At 45.5% G+C, this 15,482-nt stretch overlaps 1 protein-coding gene across 2 annotated transcripts in view; it reads left to right on the top strand.

Annotated features, from left to right (window-relative positions):
- The window catches only part of PAPPA (pappalysin 1), a 181,679-nt gene that overhangs the window by 131,328 nt on the left and 34,869 nt on the right, over positions 1-15,482 (top strand). For both annotated transcript variants that reach the window (XM_064677104.1, XM_064677105.1), the window contains exons 14-17: positions 4,792-4,957; positions 11,421-11,604; positions 14,242-14,452; positions 15,066-15,237. In XM_064677104.1, coding sequence (XP_064533174.1) covers positions 4,792-4,957; positions 11,421-11,604; positions 14,242-14,452; positions 15,066-15,237 — 733 coding nt within the window. The remainder of the gene's footprint in view (positions 1-4,791; positions 4,958-11,420; positions 11,605-14,241; positions 14,453-15,065; positions 15,238-15,482) is intronic.

The following is a 15,482-nucleotide window of genomic DNA, read 5'->3' as shown; positions in this document are numbered from 1 at the left end:
TCACCAGTTCCCACCCAACCCTCAGGATTTGGGAATACATTCTTTGAGATTTTGGGTTAATACAAGAGATGACGTCTTTTAGCTGAAGACTGGAGAAAGCAAATTCATTGCCACCTCTGCAGTTCATATTTTTATTTCTACAGCAAAGAGTGGGGCTAGCAACATCTGCTTTTCAAAATACTGCATGTATGTTTGTTTTAGAGAGAAAGAACCCACTCTTGCCCTTAGAAGAACCTCTAGAGAGGAGAATACAAACCCACTGTAAGGATAAATCTGTTGGAAGACCCCTCAGAAGGCTACATGTGTGTGAGTTGAATGTGTGGTGGCTTAGAACAAAACCAAATTGCAGTTCAGATCTCCAGCCCAGCCTGTTCCAGAGTGTCAAAAAGGGAGTTTTTCCCATATACAAGAGATAATGGTGTGGCTCTTCTCAGGAGCTTTTATGCTCACCTGTTATATCTATGTGTCAGAGCTCTCATGAAGGAAACAAATAATTAAGGCACCACGTTAAGATGATTTCTTGGAAAAGTGCTTGACCCCAGGGTTAGGAAAAGAAAGTTTGGCTGCTGTAAGCTTCTTGAAAGAGGAAGTCCTGGATTGGTTTTATGTGAGGAAGGAAGAGCTCCACTTAATTGTTATAATTTTCTATAAACATGTTAAAATACAAATGTTTCTAGGATTGTGTCACTAAGGCCCCAATTTAGCCAAGCCCTCAGCTATTTGCTTACATCCCCCTGTAGTCAAATCTATCAGTGGGACTTAACTGTGCTTTTGAAGTTAAGCACATATTTAAGTGCCTTGCTGAACTGGGGCCAATATTGGCACAAAGAAATACAGATTTAGAGCCTAATGACTGAGCTCGTTTAGATTAGGGATGGGCAGAATGGATTTGAATAAAGCAAGAACTGGCTCAGAACCTCAGCCTACATGTGAAGCTAACTCAATTCAGGGCTTTTTACTTCATTGAAACAGTCTGCCTTGATCTGTTTCTAACATGCAATGGAATGTGTGCAAGAAATCCACTGCTCCTTGCACCCGCCTCGGTGTGAAGATGTTGTTTTAGGAAATCGTACACTGCCAGGGGAAGGGAAGGGACAAGTGAATCCTGAAGTGGACTTAGTAAAATAAACACTTGTCAGGGAATATCCCAGACACCAACACTTGTTCAAGTAAATCATTAGAGTGGTCCTTGGGTCCCTTGTGTAGCTTTGGTCCAGATCAGCTCATACTCTGGGTAAGGAATTTGGGGAGTTAGGGTGGACCAGGGACGACTTGAAATGGGCGGTTTTGATGAAGTCACACAATATTGATTGCAAGAAAACAGGATAGACTCTCCTATGCCAGGAATCAACATGAGTTAAAGCCTAAGAGATTTCCTTCTCAGATACTCTTATATTGTTTCTTTCCCAAGGAATGCACAGTTTCTGGAACATGTGATGATTGACCACTGTTAAATGGCAGAACCCATGCAAGAGCTTCTGTAATCCACAAATGGATGTGATGGGTTCTTTGTCTAAACTTCCTACTTGGAGATATTCATTTCTCCTTCTTAATTCTGCATTTGCAGAACTCAATTCAGGATCGTGACTTCAAAATTCATTGGGATTTATGGCTGACAGTAGCTGATACCAAATTGGAACCAGTAGCTAGAGAACCAGAAATATTTAAATTGGAAACATTTGGTGGCAGTGGTTGTTTTTTTACAAAAAGTGAATGGTTGTATTGTTTGTCACTGAAGTCATTCATATAGAGTTACAGACAGAGAGGGCTGCCCAGATGATCTGCTAACCGAGGCATAATCTGGAGCCTGGAGGGGGTGGCTAAAAATGTTCCCTGGCCATTTCAGGAGACCACAAGGGGACTTGTAAACAGAGAGACGAACATCACAATAAGTGTTTCTTAATGCCTTTGTCTGTGGTGTTTCAGTTCTGTAGGACTTTTAAGCCCAGGCTTGCTCATCTGGTGTCCTGATCTGAACTCAAGAAACCGGATTCTTTTCCTCCTTTACATTGATGGAAATGAAAAGCGATGCCACTGACTGCGGTGACGTTGCTCCAGATTTCCCTCTGTGCAAATTGCAAAGGTTTCCTTAGGCTCATCCTTCCCTCTGAAGCCATTCAAGGCCAAATTCAGTGCTACATTAATTCACATAAGTATTAGATTAAATAAGTCTGTTATTATTTTATTTTTTCAACTTTAGTGGAAGATGGTTTTCAGATTTTGAGGGAGTTTTGCAATGGGGAGTCAAGGTTTGCAATATGTACTTTTGAGAAGAGTGGCTTGGCAATAGTGCTTGCTTTTTTCCTCAATGAGTCAACTTACTTGTTGCTGAAGCCCTGGCACAGGAGGAACTTTTATTGCAGCCTCACCATCTGAAAAATGGAGGGGAGCAAAGCAAGAGTTCACCTTCATGGATCAGTGGGACTGGGACGTGGAGGGAGGGTTCAACAACACATCATTCATCTTTTAATGCTCTCACTCAGCATCCAACTTCAGACATTCTTTTTGAGGTCAATTGAGGACTTACTCAACTGGCAGTGCCATGAGGTTGGTAAGGTTTGTAATTAGATTAGTAGGTTTGTAATTCAGATTAGTAAGTCTCGGGGAGCTGCTACCAAAACAGAGTAAAGTCTGTAGTTCACACTCCTGTGTTGGGCATTTGCAAGGCAACTGCACGTGGCTGTTTTCCTCACCTCATTTCCCTTCAATGAGGCCCACCTGGGCATGAGGATATGCTGCCCACTGGCTTTTATGGCATTTTCATCCACAGTCTTATTGATCAGTATGAAGTGAAATCAAAGGCAGTTTAAATCTGTATGTCAGGCTGTGAGTTGCAGTGGCTGGAAAACATGTGAAACCCTTGGTCTGGTGGGTGGGGATCATCCTTGAAGGCAAGATCACTCTGGGTAGGTCAGCTCTTGTCTATTCTGCAGAAGAGATGAGCATCAGGGTTGTGGTGCTGATGGACAGGGCGCTGTTTGCTGCATACAAAGGTATGGAGTTGGCCAACACAGAGGTGGAATTCTCTTCCCTCAGTCCTATCAGTGGCCATACTTTGTGCACCATGAGGAAATAAGATCTTTCTGAATGTAGAAATGGTTTATGGCTCATCACACACCAGGGAAGGGCCGGCACTGAACGAGCAACCTTAAATTACCAGCAGTGGGCACTTCCCATACAGCACTAGTCTGGGACAGAGAAATGAGTTGTGGAGGTACATAATACTGTCATTTAATCTGATCTAGAGCTCAGTAGAGACATGTGCAGATGTGCTTCTCTATCAGTAACATGGGGATAACAATACCAGCCCAGGTGTCTCGCGGGGGTGTCATGAAAATTAATTAGATAATGTCTGCACAGTGTTTTGAACACAGCAAAACACCATGTACGTGCTAAGTCAGGGCTTACTAAGCTGGACAGGGTTTTGGTGGTTGTTAACCCTTTTTTCTAGGACACAGGAATAGCTTCCTTGAAAACCATTTTAAAATATGTGTATTGATGCTTTGCTTTCCCTTCTTTCTATACCTTTTTGCATTTCAGGTTCTTCCCTACCCACATGGATGGTGAAATAAGCCAATGTTTCCCCTCCTCGGAACTAATTTATTTAAATTAAATTCATTTTAATTTTCAGCCAAAATAAATCCCTTTGTAGGAGTCTTTAACCCCAGAAATTTTGTCTGTAATCCGGAAAAAGTCTTTGCACATAAAATCATGGAATGGTTTGGGTTGGAAGGGTCCTTTAAAGCCCATCTAATCCAACCCCTCTGCAGTGAGCAGGGGCGTCTTCAAATAGATCTGGTCGCTCAGAGTCCTGTCCAACCTGGCCTTTAATATTTTTAGGGATGAAGCATCCACAGTTTCTTTGGACAACCTGTGTCAGTATTTTACTAGTCTCATTGTAAAAGAATTTCTTCCTTCTACCTAGTCTAATCTCCCCTCGTGCTCTAAGACTCTCAGCATTTTCATTGCTGTTTAGTTGAGGGACTGCCCCATACTCACATTTGAACATGTGCTATAATGTTTGACTCAGGTCATCAGAGATGGTGAAAGATTTTGTGTCAACCAGCCATCTCTACGTACGTAAAAATAAAACAAAAATCCCTTTTAACAAGTCGTGCTAAATGTTACAATAATTTTCTGGAGGGAGAACAGACAGTTTCCATCCGGGGAAACATTTTATGGATGGCAGGGCAGCAACTGGAGAGATCTGAAATGACAGCATGCTGCTGAGCTTGATAAGAGCTTATCAACACAGCTACACAGCTGATGTTTTGGTGTTCCTCGTGAAGTGAAATAAAATGAATGTGATGATTTCAACCGAGTTTCTCAAAGATAAGAGTGTCTATCGCAGAAACCCCTCCTCACACATACCCACAGGCACTTATCACCACCAATATCAGGCACTTCTGAATTCAGCAGATTTAAAAGTGGATGGGGCACAAGGACTGCTCTTGGAGGGAGAGTGTTTTCACGGGATGGACGGATGGATGGTTGGCTGATGGTACAGGAGTAGGAAGGTCATACTGCGGATGAATACTGCAGAACACAAAGTAATGCTGCAGAATTGGCAAGCTCTTCCTTTTTGCCACAAGACCTGTAATTTGCCTTCACTGTCCTCTCTGTTGCCACTGCCCCTGTCCTTCAGAAGGTGTAACAAGAGGGTGTGGAACCCTTTGCCGGGCTGGGTTCAGCGCGTTCTCCGAGTGACGAATCTGTCAGTCAGACACACTTGCTCTTGTGGGAGGAATTAAATGAATTCACTAAAAATACCGCTTCTTGTCCCCCTCCTAGCTGTGTCCACTACTCCTGTGAAGCCACGGACTGCCAGAAGCTGGAGATTGAGCACGCAGTGCTGAACTGCACCGGCGGCTGGTACAACGGGGCCCAGTGCAACGTGAGCTGCAGGACCGGCCACATCCTGCACGTCCAGAGGGATGATGATCTCATCAAGAGCCAGGTTTGTTCTTCTGGGGCTTTTTATGACAAGGGATGAGCTAACACATGTGGAGAAATTGAGAAATAACCCAGCCTAAACCCCCGAAGTCTCAGCTCAGCCTTGGGACAAGGTCGTATCCAAATACTTCTCATCAGAACAGGAGCCCTCTGACTCTGTAGGGAGAGATACTGACAATGAACAAAGCTCAGATGTTCCCCAACTTTAGAAATTTTCGACCCACAAAGTTTAAATGTGTATTCAGTCCTTCTTTGATCAAACTGGCTCTACTCAGCCAAACAGTGTTTCTCGGGGCTGGTGTTTTGGGAGTGGGGTGTTTGTGTTTTTGCACAACCAATTTCTGGGCAAAATACCTCCCTTTTTAGTCCTGGGATTGAGGCTAGCAGTGTCTTAACTCCTTTGCAGTTTTTCAGTCCATCTGCTTCCAACCACATGCTGACGTGTACGGTATGGAGGGGATGGAAAAAAGCACCCAAACCTTTTTGCTTCCAAACAAATCACCAAAAACCTTCCCTGGTGGGGCAGGCGGTGCTCCCCATCCTCTTTATTAATGCATGGATTACAGAGGATGTCCTACAAAAGCAGCATGCCTTCATGCAGTGAGGGAGGTATTGAGGAATACTATAAAAGTATTTAAACATTAAAAAAATGAAGGTACTTCGGGCTGGGGAAGGTGGATGAGGTGCATGTGCAACATGGCCCAGCCTTGGCACGTCCCTGGGAGCAGGGTGCTCGGGATAGGTGGGTGCAGACACCTCAGTTTGTGCTCTCACCTCTAATGCTGCTCTAGATCCTGTGAGTGTGATGTGGGGGTGGTTTGCCCCATCAGCACCTTCTCACAGGTTGTGGGGGCAGCACACACATCTGGGGCAGCACACACATCTGGGGCAGCACACACATCTGGGGCCGGGGGAGCCGGGGCAGCCGCACTCAGCAGCCTGTCTGTATTTGTGAAATACTGTGTTCTTCATAAGCTCGCAGAGGGGGGAGACAGAGTGGAGGGGAATGAGTCAGCCCTTTCAACTCAATTACAAAACAAATACAGGACCCCGCGAGCTGGGCCTCTTCCATCCTAATTGGCATCAGCACCAGAACCCCAGCTCCAGCTGAGCATTTTTACAGAGCAGAAAACAAGTTCTCAAACAAGCCTGAATGGAAGGGATCTGTACATGAGGTACATGGGGCACACAGGGGTCCCAAACCAAATGAAACAGCCTAAACATGCTTCACCAGCACCCTGTTATTTAAAGGCAGGAATTACCTTTTGGGGAGGCTCGGCCGACTGTGTATGGTTTTGCCCCGAGAAGTTTGGTTTCAGAGCCTTGATCAGACTCATATGACAGGAGGGGAGGATTTTAGCACCCCTAGCTAACGTGATTCACTGCCTATTACAACACACTTCCTCTCACCCTGGTCTGCTATTGCACTTCCTCGTCTTTTTTCCACCAGTAAAACCCCCCGAGGCCAATGGCTTTGTTTTGCTCAGTGCTGTGCATTCACTGTTTGAATGAGGGAAGAAGTGGAGCATCCTAAAGATACTCATGATCAGCTAAGCACATTAAACATGTGTTTTATAAGTTTATTTGTGCTCATCAGAGATCTGTGGAAAAGGAACAGACAGTTTCTTTCACTATCATCTTGTTTTATTTCTTTGTGTCAGGTGCTTCAAGACAGAACTTGTGGAATGTGTAGGCAAGATATGAATTATCTGAGAAAGTCCAGAATCCATGGTTTGGATTTTTCATGTCAAATTGCATTGTGCTCCTTCCCCAATTGCTTCCCAACTTCAGCTCCTCTTCCAGTCACAGGCATTTTGGGGTGAGAAAGGGCTTGTGGCTTGTTGTCCATAATCAGAGGGACTTGCTGCCATGATTGAGGAACCCTGCACAAAGCTGTTGGTTGCTTCACTGTTGTCATCTAGTTGGATATTTTGTCTGTTTGATTGATTTGAGGATCTAGAGATATTTTTTTTCTCATTTTGTCAGTGTATGGGGCTGCATGAGGAAGAGGAGGAAGGAGAGTAGCTTTACACACGTTGGTGTTTCACACTCTTGGGTAGGAAGGAGGCTGAGGTGAGGTGCAATGTCTCAAAGAGCAGACTGAACAGCAGTGGCCCATGGCCACTGCATGCTGATGAAGATGATTCACAGGCCAGTGAAAACACCTTGGTTTAGCATCTGAACCACATTTGTCTTCCGTATTTCAATGAAGGACAGAAAAAAAAGGGTGAAGAGAGAATTAAAAGCAAAATTTTCAAAAGCACCTCAGAAATGCAGGGGCACAAGTCACATTTCAAATCAATCTTTTACATCTAAGGGGTCTTTGAAAATCTTCTTAAAAGTTTCTGCACTTTCTGGCCTCTGTGTCTTCTGAAGCCACCATTTTGATCAGTCTTAGGCCAAAACATTCATTCATTCCCCCTGTGAGAAGCTCCCATTCCCAAATTCTGTTAAACTACGTAAAATCACCAAACCCTAAAACCCATCAGCACTCTGTGCAGCAGAAACTGTTTGCTGCTTGAAAAGAAAAAGAAAGCTGAGCTGTTTACAGGCTCTTGGGCTCTCCCTCATCCTCATTTAGGCACTTCAGCAACAACAACAAAGGGCTTTGCACAGTGATGGAGCAAAATCCTTCATGTATCTTTCCCACAAAGAAGATCTCGGGATGTTTTCATTCCCCCTCCCCAATTTCTTCCCAGCCCCCACCCCGACAACTCCATCACTCTTTCTTCTCTTCTCTCTCTTTCCCCCTTTTGTTTTTCACTGCTTTCCTCCCCCTTGTCCTTCACTGAAAGACCCACTCATTCAGTTGCTTGTTGTCATCTCTCCTTGAAGCCACCACCACTGCTGCTCTGGTCAAGAGGTGTTATTTAAAACCCAGCAGCTCCCTAATGTTGTGCAAAGGCATCATCAATCATGCCAGGAAAAGAAAGCACGGCTCATGTGGGTTCAATTAGAGGCACAGTAGTGGGCAGAAGTGGAAGAATACTTAGAGGGGAGGGCACAGCTGTTCATTTTTAAGGAGAGGAAACTTCACACGTGAAGCATCGCTTGAAGAAGGAGCCGGCTGGAATCTTGGGCAGCAGGAAGGAGACATGAATTCTCTCAGGCTGTTGCAAGTCCCAAGGAACAAATCTTTCTGGCACCAGATTTGTTTAAGTTTGCATCCTCTTCACTGTACTGCACACTGTATCTTTGGAGGCCCTATTTTTCCCCCCCCTCTTTTCGCCTTGCCCACCCTCCCTCCTTGCGTAAGCCTCTTTTGGAAGGCAGGACATGAAGGGAAGCAGTTGCTGTGATGCCAGTCAAAGCAGCACAAAGTGCCCAAAGTGACAGCTAATAAACCAGACGAGAAAGCCAAGTGCTTTGTATGGACTGCTGTGAGCTGGGTGACCTTGTCAGATCAGACAGGCGAAACAGGCACGTGCCTGCTCAGCTCCGGGTGGGAGATCCACAAAGGCAGAGGCAGATGCTGCCACTAAGACCCAGTGCTGGATCCAAAGGCAGCACTGCTGAGGCTGAGTCCCCTGGAAATATCCCTGAGGTGTGGCATGGAGCTGGGGAGAGGTGGGCTCCTGCTCAGCCTCTGGAGGTCCTGCCCTGGGCCCTGCAGTGATCCCACCCTCAGGTGCAACACCACAAGAGAGGGAAGCTGAGAGCTGGTGGGTGCCACCTGCAAGAATTTCTGTGGCAGGTTCGTCCTCTGTGCTTCCAATCAAAGCCACCAGTCTTTCTCTCCATCGCAGGGAACATTCTCTGTCATGTTCTGCTGCTGAATTCCATGTGCTCCTATTGCTTGAAGTGATGACATGATAGACATGCTCTAAAATGTGCCATTATTATGTCTGACCTTGAAAACCTCAGCTTCCATCATACAAAGTGTGGAACAAATTAACTGGGAAAAAGCTGAGAAGCCAGGGTCTTACCCACGTGGGCACAGCTTCTCTGCAGGGGAATGGTCTTCCCAGTGTGCCAGGAACAGGAAAAGCCATATGGGTCTGGAAGGACTCTTACAGATTAGGTTAGTGCTGTTGTAGGGAAAGTACTGCCAGGAAAAAGCCAGAGATGAAGATGTGGAGACAGTAATTATTATCTTTTTCACATCAAGGTCTAGAACATGGGGACAAATAAAGGAAAGGGGATAGTTAGGGATCCCTTCCAAGGAGAGGGGATCCCAGGCACATCACATTCCCAGCAGGCTCTGATGTCCTGCAGCTTTCTGCTAACAAAGGCCACGGCCACAGCTGAAACACTCTCACAAGTGTTAGCTCAGGCAAAACATTGCTTCTTGTTAGATGTGACTGTCTGTCATGCACAGATATTGTCTCTCTTTAAATATTTGTATTATATTCCTGCTGCTGAGTTTGCACTGTTTATTTGGTGGTATGTAGAGGTACATTTGATGTGCAACCCTGTCATTAGAGAAACTCCTTTGTGCAGCCACTATCAGGTCATAGGAACAATAATTTACAACACCACTAAAAATTTAATTCTTGGAGTTGAACCTCTTATCATAGAGCTTCCCTATGTTCAGCATGGATCCAGCATCCAGCAAGATACTATGCAAGACCTATGTCTTTTCCATAACATTTGGATAGCCTCTGACATCATTAGCTTGAGTTTATTGACATCAGTAGCTCGGGTTTATGTTTTAGAGTTCCAGCAGCCACAGTGCTGCTGTGTTGTTTGGGAAAGGAGGCTTTGCTAAATGCTGGAGCAGCTCATCCTGGAGAGCAAATGTGTCTGTATGGTTTTCAAGACATGGGAATACGCTCTATCATCCCTTCTTCTGTGACCACTACACTGTGACTTCCTGGAAGCACAGGGGTCTTCAAGGAATCAACTGCCTACATTTTATATACAGTTTTTAACTTTATCAAATATTCTGATAAGCAGCAAAGGCAGAATTAACAGCCACTTGGGAATGAGAACACAGAGAGTCACTTCACCTGAGCGCTCCGAGAATCCCAGAATGTGCTACTCTAAACTTGTAGAAAAGACATTTTTTTCCATCAGCAGTGTTCCCTGTTTAAATAAACTCCACAGCCTAGAAAAGGGGTTTTGTGCCCACTTGGGAAGTGTCCAGTTTCTCAGCTCTGGGACTGCTTTTTCCATTCTGTATGCAACCATATATCAAAGGGAGACAGGTCTGAACTTCTGTTGAAACCATTAGGGTGTTTTTGCAAAAAGGGAATCCAGGTCCCTTTGATGTGTGTTAGAAACATTCCCCTTCCTTTTATAAACCCAGATCAATGGTCGGCGGTGCAAATCTCCTGTGAGCATACCAGCCCTGAATAAAATATTCCCTGGAGGCAGAGGAGTGCTGCTGTATGGCTTGGTCAGATTCCTCGGCAGCATCTTCCCCCTCGCGTGTTTGGGTTTCTCACATTTCTAAACTTCTGTCCCTCTCTTTATTCTGGTGTGGAGGGAAGAGTTAGATTCTTCACTTCCAGGTTTTAATAATTTTCCATTTTTAATTAGAAAGAGGATATGTTGTTTACTCAGTTGTCTTTGCCAACATCTGTTTATTCTTCAGTCATCCAGTAAATTTATCGTCTTAGCTTTGGATGGGTGGCTCCTTTACCTCCCCCCTTTTTCCTTCTTTGCCCCTAGCACTTCAGGATTTCAGTCTGCTGTGCTGTTTGGATTATTCCTCAGATCCACAGAAGTGTAGCTGTGACAGCAGAGTGACTTTGGGGAAGTCAGAGCACGGGCATTGACTCTCAAGTGCCAAGTGCCAGTTATGGGCAGGATGCTCCTGGGTCTGTTGATGGCAAACTCCTCCTGGAAAAGGTCTGTCTCTCAGGATTGCATGTCCATGGGCCCTGATTTGGTGTGGAGCCTTGGGGCACCCTGACAGAGAAGCCATAAGAGCAGCTGTCAGTATCTGCACACAACGCTGATGTGGCCCAAGGCTCTTCCCCTGGCACCCCCATCCAAGGGTGACTGACACCTCTCAGGAGAGCCTCGGACAGGAGTCCCAAATGGTTTCATGTCAGGCTGGCTTTTACTTCAAACCCAAGAGTGAGTTTGACTCAGAAGCACGTGGGGATCCCTTTGGAGTGGCTGTGTCACCGCAGGGGTGACAGGGATGGGGGACAGCTGTCAGCTCCAACAGCTCAGGCTTGTGTGCTCCTTCCCAAACGTAGGGCAGCACAGCTTGTGCCCTGCTTGTCTCGGGAGGCCATGCAGGCAAGAATTTGGATTATTTGCAGTTCTCTGATCTTCATATGGAAGCGCTGTGGTGTCTCACCGCAGAGGTGACAGAAACACATCCTGGTTCTGACACTGTTCTTGTGGCACTTTGGTGAGTTTAGGAGCTGCTGCCCTGTCCAAAAGGTGATGGTAGAGGCCAGGCATGGTTTTGCCTAACTTGTGAGCCAAAGTAATGGCTGTTGCTAGGCTTGAAGCGGTTTTTATCTCTCCCTTGCTGGCCGTGGTGGCTGTAGGATTGTATCTTTTTCCAGATGGAGTCCAGCATCACCATGACTTGCGTGGATGGGAAGTGGAACAAGCAGGTGACCTGCGAGCCTGTGGACTGCGGTGTCCCAGACCAGTACCACGTCTACCCAGCCACCTTCAACTGCAGCGAGGGGACCACCTTTGGCAAGAAATGCTCCTTCACTTGCCGACCTCCTGCTCTTCTGAAAGGTACCAGAGGGTGTCTGCACAGTGACCTGGGGAGAGCTGCACAACTAACACACACTGCTCCCAGTAATATATGTTACTGTTGCTGTTGTTTTAGAATTATTCATGATATTTTAAGTATGAAGAATTATGAGACTCTGTGGAAGGTTTATTTATATTAGAAGTTAAGTTCCTTTGCATCTCTCTATTACCTTCCTTTGACCTTTCCTTGATGGCGGCTGGCCGGGCAGTAATGACAGTGAATATTGCTTCCATACAACCAAAACATGGAAAAGTCGTGGGGATAAATCTGATTGAACTCTCTCATCTTCCTTCCCATGCCTTCTCTGTTTTGTATGTCTGTCTCTCCTCTATGCCTCCTCCATGTATTTGGAAAGGCAGGGGAAGACTGAAAAGCCCCATGTCCCAGTGGCACAGATCCCCATCGCTGTTTTCCTAATCCACCATCACCTCACTCCTTTTCCACACTCATCTTGCTCTACCTCTGACCTTTTTCTCCTCTACTTGTTTGGGAGTCTTTACTTTTCTCTTTTTTTCTTTTTTTTTTTTTTTCTCCTAGAAATAACACACTCTGCTGCCTTCTTTCATTTTCTCTCCTTCGTCTTCTTCCCTGCTGCTTTTCTGCTAACATTCCCATCCTCTTCTCAGCACCATCAACCCTTCTGCTCAGTGGCACATCACCCTTTCTGGTCCGATCCTCAGGAAACAAGAAAAGATACCACTGTTAATTTGAAGGAACATTAGACCCAAATTAACTTGTCATCTCGCAGTGGAGTAATCTTAACTGCTGTTGTCAACTCAGGTGCAAACTCTGTAAAGGATTTTTTTTATTGTACCTGTAGTATTACCTTTTCTACTGGGACTCATTGCAAACCCCAGAAAAGGAAGGCATGGAAAGTATTCTTCATTTCAGTGAAAGGATATGTGGATTTCTTCATATATAACCAAATTGCTTAATTCTTTTTAACTCTGGCAGAAGATAGTCACAAGCAGAAAATTAAAACTGCTCAAAGGATAGTTAAGGGAAAGTTAATACTACTTTTTACCAAAAAAATCCCTTTTCATGTTCATATACCAAGAGGGTCATCTTTAACAAAAGATGTTTTTTTCATTTTAAAGTGCTTTAAGTTCTTTGAGCAGACAGTGAAAATAGTGATACTCATCATGACCAACAAGAGCTGATGACTCAGGCAGGGGTAGCTGGAGGGGTGATAACCAACCCCCAGCTCAGGGGGGGCAGCTCTGGTGTGCAGCATCACTTCACTTCTGTCCAGAAACGCCGAGAGCTGTGAGGTAAAGGCACCACTTGGTGTCCAGCCATCGGGGATGACTAATAGATGTTGCCACTAAGCTTCTGGAGAATGAGTCATGCCTAATTCAATCACTGACGTCATGACAGCCACTGTTGGTAATGTCACAGCTTATCGCTTTGCAGTGGCAAGTATGATATCACCAGGCTGGTCTGCAGAGCTGCTGCATGAGTCAGAGCAGAGAAACATGCTGGTGCTCCAGAAAAGAGCTCCCTTCTGCACAAAATACCTCTGCAATCATCTGCAGTTGGGGAGGGGAGAGACAAAGCCGGGGCTGATTTAATGCGGCTTCTCTTATCTTTGAGGGCAGGGCAGGAGGGCTCCTCCACATACCTTCCTGAGCCCTCCAGAGCCTTTTGTTTTCTTCTTCTTTGAATTCCAGCCTCATGCTCCGGCTCTCTTCCTTCCCTTGCAGAGAGATGGTATTGCTCTGGGGTTAGCAGTTTGTCAGTATTATTTCGGATAACTCCCAAGTTGGCTCACTGTTGAAAATATGCCTTGTGGGTTGAGAAGAGTTCCTGCAGCAATGCTCAGGGATTTCAATGGAGTATTAGGGATTTTTGAAGGGTTAGTGGCTCATAGCTGTGCTTTGTTTCTTAGGAAAAGCTTATTCCTTTTCAACGTATGGTATAAAATAACAAAGAATGTAAAATACACTGAGACTGGGCTACTTTTAGCTTAACCTTCTGAAGTCAAGTAGGTCATAGCAGAGGCAAATAGATCTATTGTACCTTTTACCTTTGAGGTGTTGGCCAAGAAAGCTTCCTGAGGAAAATGAGTCTCTAATGAGTATTATGAATCGTATTTATCACAGTAGTCCCCAAGGACTGAGAGTCCCCAGCTGAGAATGGCTCCTCATTGTGTTGGAGTAGTGACTCTAATACTAACAGATGCTGCTCCAAAAGGCTCCAAATTGAAATAAAAGGGACAGCTTTAGGGAAGAGATATAACACAGAAGCAGAATGAAGAATGTGATGGCACCAAACCCTCTGTTCAAGCGATGGCTTTGGAGAGGAGGGGGTTGATGTATGAAACAAGCTTCCTTTCAGAGAGGAACAAAATAAGGAAGAGAAATACAAAAGATGACAAAGCCCGTGTGGCTTCCCCTATGCTATAGCATTTCCTGAAATAAGCACTGCCTGCCTGTCATCTGAAAACAGTGCCCTTAATGATTTAATGCCATCATCTAGGAAGAGAAAGCACACAGGACATACACAGTCGAATTTGTCAAACGGGCTGAGGTGGCTTTTGATACATGACGGGCGTAACGACATTTCAAAAGAAAACAGTCCCTCTGAACGTTGTTAACTTTGCTCACTGTTCTTCTCAGGAAACAACAGCAACTTGACCTGCATGGAGGATGGGCTGTGGTCCTTTCCAGAGGCCCTGTGTGAGCTGATGTGCCGAGCACCCTCCGTCGTCCCTAATGCAGATCTCCAGACGTCTCGTTGCCGAGAAGACAAGCACAAAGTGGGCTCGTTTTGCAAGTACAAATGCAAACCAGGTTACCATGTCCCTGGATCCTCCAGAAAATCGAGAAAGTACGTGAAAGATGAAAGCCTTGCAGTCAGCCTGATTCAGAAAGCCATGAGTTAAAACGACTTTGGGAAAGGGATGGGCTGTTTATCACAGACTATATGTGCCTTAGGGAATAGCACAGAGCAATTCCTTCATGCAGATAGCTGTGCAACTTCAAGGGGATTTAGGCACCTAGCTCACTTAGGCTTCTTTGAAAATCCTGACCAGTGCTCAAAAAACAGACCTTACCTTAGAAACACCCCTTTGATATGCAGCCTGGGGAGTCCCCTTTGAAACCCTGCAGGAAAGGGTTAGTGCTGTCATATGCTTCTGACTCTGCACAAACCCACTTCAAACCAACCACAGCTCACAAACCTGGGAAGCTGAGTTTTTGGGCGGTGTGTCCGAGACCAAAAGAGGAGTTTGGGCTGGGCAGCTCGATGTTGGCTTTGCAAATAATCGTTATTTTTGCTCAGAGACCTCATGACGCAGATTCACAACTTGTTCCCCGAGGGTTAAAAGCACAAGCACACCCATCCCCTGCAACCTGCTAGCAGAGCTCAGAGGCTGGAGAGGCTCTCAGCTGACTCAGCCACTCACTAAAGGGTCTTTTTTTTTTTTTTTCTGTACAAAAAGGCGAGCCTTCAAGATCCAGTGCACACAGGATGGCACGTGGCTGCCAGGTGCTTGTGTGCCCGTTACCTGTGACCCGCCACCTTCCAAGTTCCACGGGCTCTACCAGTGCTCCAATGGCTTCCAGTTCAACAGCGAGTGCCGGATCAAGTGTGAGGATGATGACAGTCAGTCGGTGAGTCTCCCTCATCCAAATTATCTCAGCTCAAAAATGTTCCCTGAGGATCCTGACCTTGGAGGGGCCAAGTGCCACTGAGCTCTTCTGAGAACGGAGACACAGAGATGGAGAAAGGAAAAATAAAGTAGAGGGAGAGTGTGAAGAGTTTGGAAATATTATTTTTATGACAGTTGTAATAGTATTAACTATTACCTGTAGAGGACTAGCAGTGACTGACTTAATGTTTCTGGACAATAAGTGGC

This window comes from Pseudopipra pipra, chromosome 20 (genome assembly GCF_036250125.1).
Source record: "Pseudopipra pipra isolate bDixPip1 chromosome 20, bDixPip1.hap1, whole genome shotgun sequence".
Taxonomy (NCBI): domain Eukaryota; kingdom Metazoa; phylum Chordata; class Aves; order Passeriformes; family Pipridae; genus Pseudopipra; species Pseudopipra pipra.
Note: the sequence above shows the minus strand (reverse complement) of the source record. Positions and strands in the feature narration are given on the sequence as shown.